Below are 5000 nucleotides of genomic sequence, written 5' to 3'. Positions count from 1 at the left end.
ACGAGATGGACTTGTATTGTGAAGGTGTTGTCGCATTATGTCTCTTCGCTTTAATTTTTTGTTGTATTCTCTTTCGTGATTCATTTTTGATTACGTTTGGAATAATTAAAATCTACTGGTATTGTCATTGCATTGTGAATGTGATTATTTGTGGTTGAAATAAATTTTTTTTAAGGCGAACAAAACAAACAAACAAACAAGACAAAAAAAAAAAAAAAACAACAACAAAAAAAAAAAAAAAAAAAAAAAAAAATATATATATATATATATATATATATATATATATATATATATATATATATATATATATATATATATATATATATATATATATGACCGACTCATCTTTGCCCGACCACTATAAATAGGCTAGAACCGCCACTGTGTCTCTTCCTGAACTTCCCATCCACTATAATAAATAATGTTACCTCTAAAGCACTCAACATATTGAACAATAATATTAAATATTTTAAAAGAATGTACACCTGTCTCCATTCGAAGAACTTTTTCTGTAAGGCTTGAAACAGTGTAAGTGCGTTGAATCTAACTTAGTTGGGTTTTTTAAAGCTAGCTATTTCCTTATTTTTGTCTGTAATTTCTTGTTCTTGAATTAAATTTGTTGTTCTATTTAAAATATCCTCACTTGTTCTACAATCTGTTTTTTTTTTTTAAAGATGGAATCCTGTGATGATGGTGACGAGAGTTGAGATGATGATGAGGGAGAAGATAATGAGGATGATGATGAGGAGGAAAATAATGATGATGAGGAATCTGGTTTTTTTAAAGGTGGGACTTTGTGATGATGAGGAAGAGAGTTGAGCTGATGATGATAATGATGATGATGATGATGATGATGATGATGATGATGATGATGATGATGATGATGGTGGTGGTGGTGGTGGTGGTGGACTTCTTGATGTTGGTGCCAATTGAGATGGGGTGGGAATTCCTTGTGTCACTTTTCTTTTCTTTCTTTCTGGCTCTGATGGAAACAATTTATTTTTATTTCTGTCAAACCATTCAGGGAGGTTGGCTTTGTCACCATCTCTGAAGTGACAAGAACACACTCTTGATGATGATGTTGGATCTTTTGTCCTTTCTCCTGAAATGAAAAGATTTAAAAAAAAAACAATAATTCTGTTGGGCATATTGGGTATATTATTTAATTTGATAAGTACTTTGTTTTAGACTATCTTGTTTGACACCAGCTCAATGCATGATAAATCAAAGGTGTGCAAGAGACTAGGTTACTGGTGGGTCTCTCGCCTGTCTTTTATGAAATCGCACATTCAGCAAAATGTCGCACTTCCTCATTACTTCTTTTGATGATTTTGACTAGGTATATATAAAAATATGAATTCTTAAATTTACACAGTTAAAGTTGATCTTGGGGTTGAGTGTGGCAAGACTGGCGTTTTCTCTTTATTTCAGTCAGTACTGTACTGGACAGTGCGGTGATGGAAACTTTGGAGTGTCAACAATCGGGCACAGGTAAAGGAGAGAGGTCCCTGCCGCCATCTTGCTTTGTTCACACAGAGTTGCCACCTCGGCTGTCGGGGAGGGGAGGCATGGCAAAGAATCAGAGAAACTTTCCAAAAAAAAGAGGAAAGTATGTGTGTTTGTGTGTGTGTGTGTGTGTGTGTGTGTGTGTGTGAGAGAGAGAGAGAGAGAGAGAGAGAGAGAGATATCTGCGTGAGGGGAGGGGGGGGGGAGAGGTTGCGTTATTTTATTTATTTATTTTCATTTTGCCATAAAGGTATCGAGTTTAAAGTAAGATTTTAACAAATATTTTCTTCTCTTTCTTCTTGTTCTCCTTTTTTAAAAAATATCACTTATCAGTAGAACTTAACTCTCATTCAGTTTATCAGCCTTAACATCAAAACGATTGAGATATCATTTTTGCTTCAACTTCAATCAATAAAAACCTAGTTTGGAATGTATTTTTATTTATAATTTCGTGCAATTTTACACTTTAATCATAAAATATAGGTCTACGTAAGCTAGAACTTGACCTAGATCTGGACTACGAACTCTATCAAATGTTCGACGAGGCGTGCGTGCTTACCTGACTAAAGTGATCCACTTTTTCTTCAATTTTTTGTCTGCCTGTCCATTTGGAAATCTGTAAAACTTGCAGGAGTGACTCTCTGACTGGTGTAGACAATCTGGTACAAAACACTGGACCATATTTAAGATAAAAATTGTTTTTTGAGCGATTTTCCAATTATCCCTTGCCCGGACCAAGCACGGATTTTTTTTGTTTAGAGCCAGCCGATTCGTTGCTAGGCGGACGTGACGTCAGACTGTGGAATCCTATTATGACCTTGGCCTTACCATTTATTTAAATGAATTTGTGTTTATTTTTTTCGTTTTGCTACGGCTTAATTCGAAGGAGAGAAAAAAAATTAAAAAAAAAAAAAAAAAAGAAAGTGTTTAGAAACGGAGAAAAAAAAAATGAAAAAATAAAAAGTAAAAAAAAATAATAATCGTCCCTGGGTGGGCTTGAACCACCAACCTTTCGGTTAACAGCCGAACGCGCTAACCGATTGCGCCACAGAGACAACTGACAGTGGAACGTCATTATTATATATAAACAAAAATTAAGAAAGTAACACTCTTGTTTCTTATTAAGTAGGTATTTGAACGGTGTTAGGTTGCGTTTATAAATTGGTAATTTTCAATTAATTGTAGTTAAGATTTGTCTCGTGCAAAGTAACCATATTCTTCGCCACAGATTATTCTATGATAGTAAGTACACGAAGGTAAGGGGTCAGGGTCATTGTCTTGTGACCGACAAGTCAGGGGTTAAGTTAAAATTTCTGTGATATACCAGATGAAACAATCAATAACTTTTCAACCCCTCGCTATACAGTGCTTTTCATGTTGTACTTTTTTTTTTGCTATATCATGATTTTAGATGCATTAGATTTATGACAAGTTATATTTTGCATGTATTTGTTCGAATAGTTGAACCAGAACCTTCTAAGGTAACAATCTTAATCATCAGTAGAAATCATTAGTATCTGGCAATACAAACAAATGTGACCCTGAAACTCTACCTTCCTGCCTAGTGTGCCGACCATAGAGAATACAGTCTGTGGTGCCGACTGCCGACTCCAAGTAAAGACCATCCATTTCTGATCTACTTTTAGGACCGTCTAATCTATCTGATATAGATAGTCTATAATTCGGCCTTATAAGTTTCACCTGTGTCACTGAATACATTTAAAATATTTTTATTCGTCATGATTTAGACGGCACGGACTCATCTTGTCTAGATTTGCATCTCAAGAGACGTACAGTACAGTGTACAGACAGAATCCGACCGCAAGAAAATGATTTTCTTATCCATTATAATCGGACTATTGATTGTTTTACTTAAATATTGTTTAAATTTCTATTCATTTTGGAAATTCTTTCAAAACCTACCTGGAGAGAAATCTTTCCATTTGCTTCTTGGGAACATGCACTTGGTAAGTTTGATTCAAGATTAGACTTCAAAGTGATATAAAGTCACATAAATTTTCTGCCGAGTCTGTTTCCTTGTGTTTTGTTATGCCCACGGGCTGGGGTGTGTGTGTGTGTGGGGGGGGGGGGGGGGATAAATTATCATATCTTCAGTCTTCTGCGTTTATAGTATAAATAAACAGAGGTAACACTTCTCGTAAAATATTTGTTCTATTCTAGTTCTATGAACAAAACAATGAAATTTTAAAAAATGGTAGGTACTCCGCAAACTCGGGGACCCAAATAATTTTGGGGCTTTGGGAGGGGGGAAACTTTAGATATAAAAAAAAAAGTCAAGTAGGGGGTTTGGGAGGGGAGAGACTTAAAAAAAAAAAAGTTTCCCCCTCCCAAACCCCCAAAATTATTTGGCTCCCTGAGTTTGCGGTATATCTAGTACCAAAAAAAAATGAGATATTGCCAATTTTGCTTGGAATTGAAGGTAGAACCTCCGTAGTTTCACAGCGCGACAAAAAAATATGGGATTTTGTTTTGCCATTATCTGGGTGAGACTTCCCGAACCCCCCCCCCCCCCCCCCCCCCCCCCCCTCATTTTTTCGGGGTGAGATCCCAAGAACACTAAGCAATCATAACTAAAGATACTAGATTGATGAAACATAATGTTTGCAATCACTTGCAATATCGAAACTGATAGGAAACACAGTCGGCCGCGGTGTCGTAAACGATAAGCGGCTCAGCAAGTTGTTTTTGAAATTAGAAAAATCACACCACTTGTAAAAATGAAACGTATAGGTTAGTCAAAAAATCTTGTTCATTCAAACATTTACCATACTGATGTGGTGGGTTGCATATGGTTTTTCTTGAAGTTACTCATCAGGCCACACATTCAAAACTGTTACACACACTTGTACCAAGGTCTGCTATATCACAAGGCCTCTTAACCCATCAATTGGATTGAACCAAAGACAATTGATAGTTGGATTGAACCAAAGACAATTGATAGTTATGTAATTGGGCTATCAGATCGTGTATAAATAGAAGATTTTGACTTGCCCCATACTTTTGTATGAATATGTTAGGGGTAGCATACCAGCAAATAATGCTCAGGGTTACTAGTACAGCTGTAGTTACACATACATGGGATGTCCTCATACATAAGTAGGAATAACGTCATCCTAAAATGAAAACTATTCTGTTATTATTCATATATCTCTCCTTCAGCTACCTGGACCGACTGAAGAGGGCCTCAAATATGATTTCAAATGTGTTTCAAGGTTCAAATTTTTTCATCGCGTATGGGCAGGATCATTCACACCGGTGCTGTTATGTTATCACCCATCTGTTGTCAAAACTATCCTCAAGTCATCAGGTAATTTAGTTCATAGTAACGAACTTTTATGTAACAACAGTGTTTATAACATATCTTAAGACCTAGAGAGGTTGCAAAACAGGACTTGGGTACAGATGGTTTAAAAGCAGAGTTGAAAGTGCACATACAGTTTTGAAAGATTAAAAAATCAAAAAGCTGTATGATA

The 5000-nt window shown here is 35.9% G+C and overlaps 1 protein-coding gene, 1 long non-coding RNA gene and 1 other non-coding gene across 4 annotated transcripts in view; 1 reads left to right on the top strand and 2 right to left on the bottom strand.

Annotated features, from left to right (window-relative positions):
* Positions 1 to 390: 390 nt before the first annotated feature.
* On the bottom strand, positions 391 to 2218 carry LOC144972101 (uncharacterized). Its single transcript, XR_013645268.1, has 2 exons — positions 2066 to 2218; positions 391 to 1102 (listed from the first exon to the last, which is right to left on the bottom strand). It is a non-coding gene; the product is annotated as an uncharacterized LOC144972101 (long non-coding RNA).
* Positions 2219 to 2487: 269 nt separating this feature from the next.
* Trnan-guu (transfer RNA asparagine (anticodon GUU)) lies at positions 2488 to 2561 on the bottom strand. The gene has a single exon. It is a non-coding gene; the product is annotated as a tRNA-Asn (tRNA).
* A 319-nt stretch (positions 2562 to 2880) lies between these two features.
* LOC144971311 (ultra-long-chain fatty acid omega-hydroxylase-like) overlaps positions 2881 to 5000 on the top strand; it is a 26199-nt gene continuing 24079 nt past the window's right edge. Inside the window, exons 1-2 of one of the 2 annotated variants that reach the window (XM_078911956.1) lie at positions 2881 to 3473; positions 4687 to 4834. In XM_078911956.1, the coding sequence (XP_078768082.1) occupies positions 3336 to 3473; positions 4687 to 4834 (286 nt within the window). In that variant the 5' untranslated portion in view covers positions 2881 to 3335. The remainder of the gene's footprint in view (positions 3474 to 4686; positions 4835 to 5000) is intronic. The other variant, XM_078911957.1, reaches the window with a different exon arrangement.

This window comes from Berghia stephanieae, chromosome 4 (genome assembly GCF_034508935.2).
Source record: "Berghia stephanieae isolate SIO BIC M18660-M18661 chromosome 4, UCSD_Bste_1.3, whole genome shotgun sequence".
NCBI lineage: Eukaryota > Metazoa > Mollusca > Gastropoda > Nudibranchia > Aeolidiidae > Berghia > Berghia stephanieae.
This window is presented reverse-complemented; position numbering and strand designations above follow the sequence as displayed.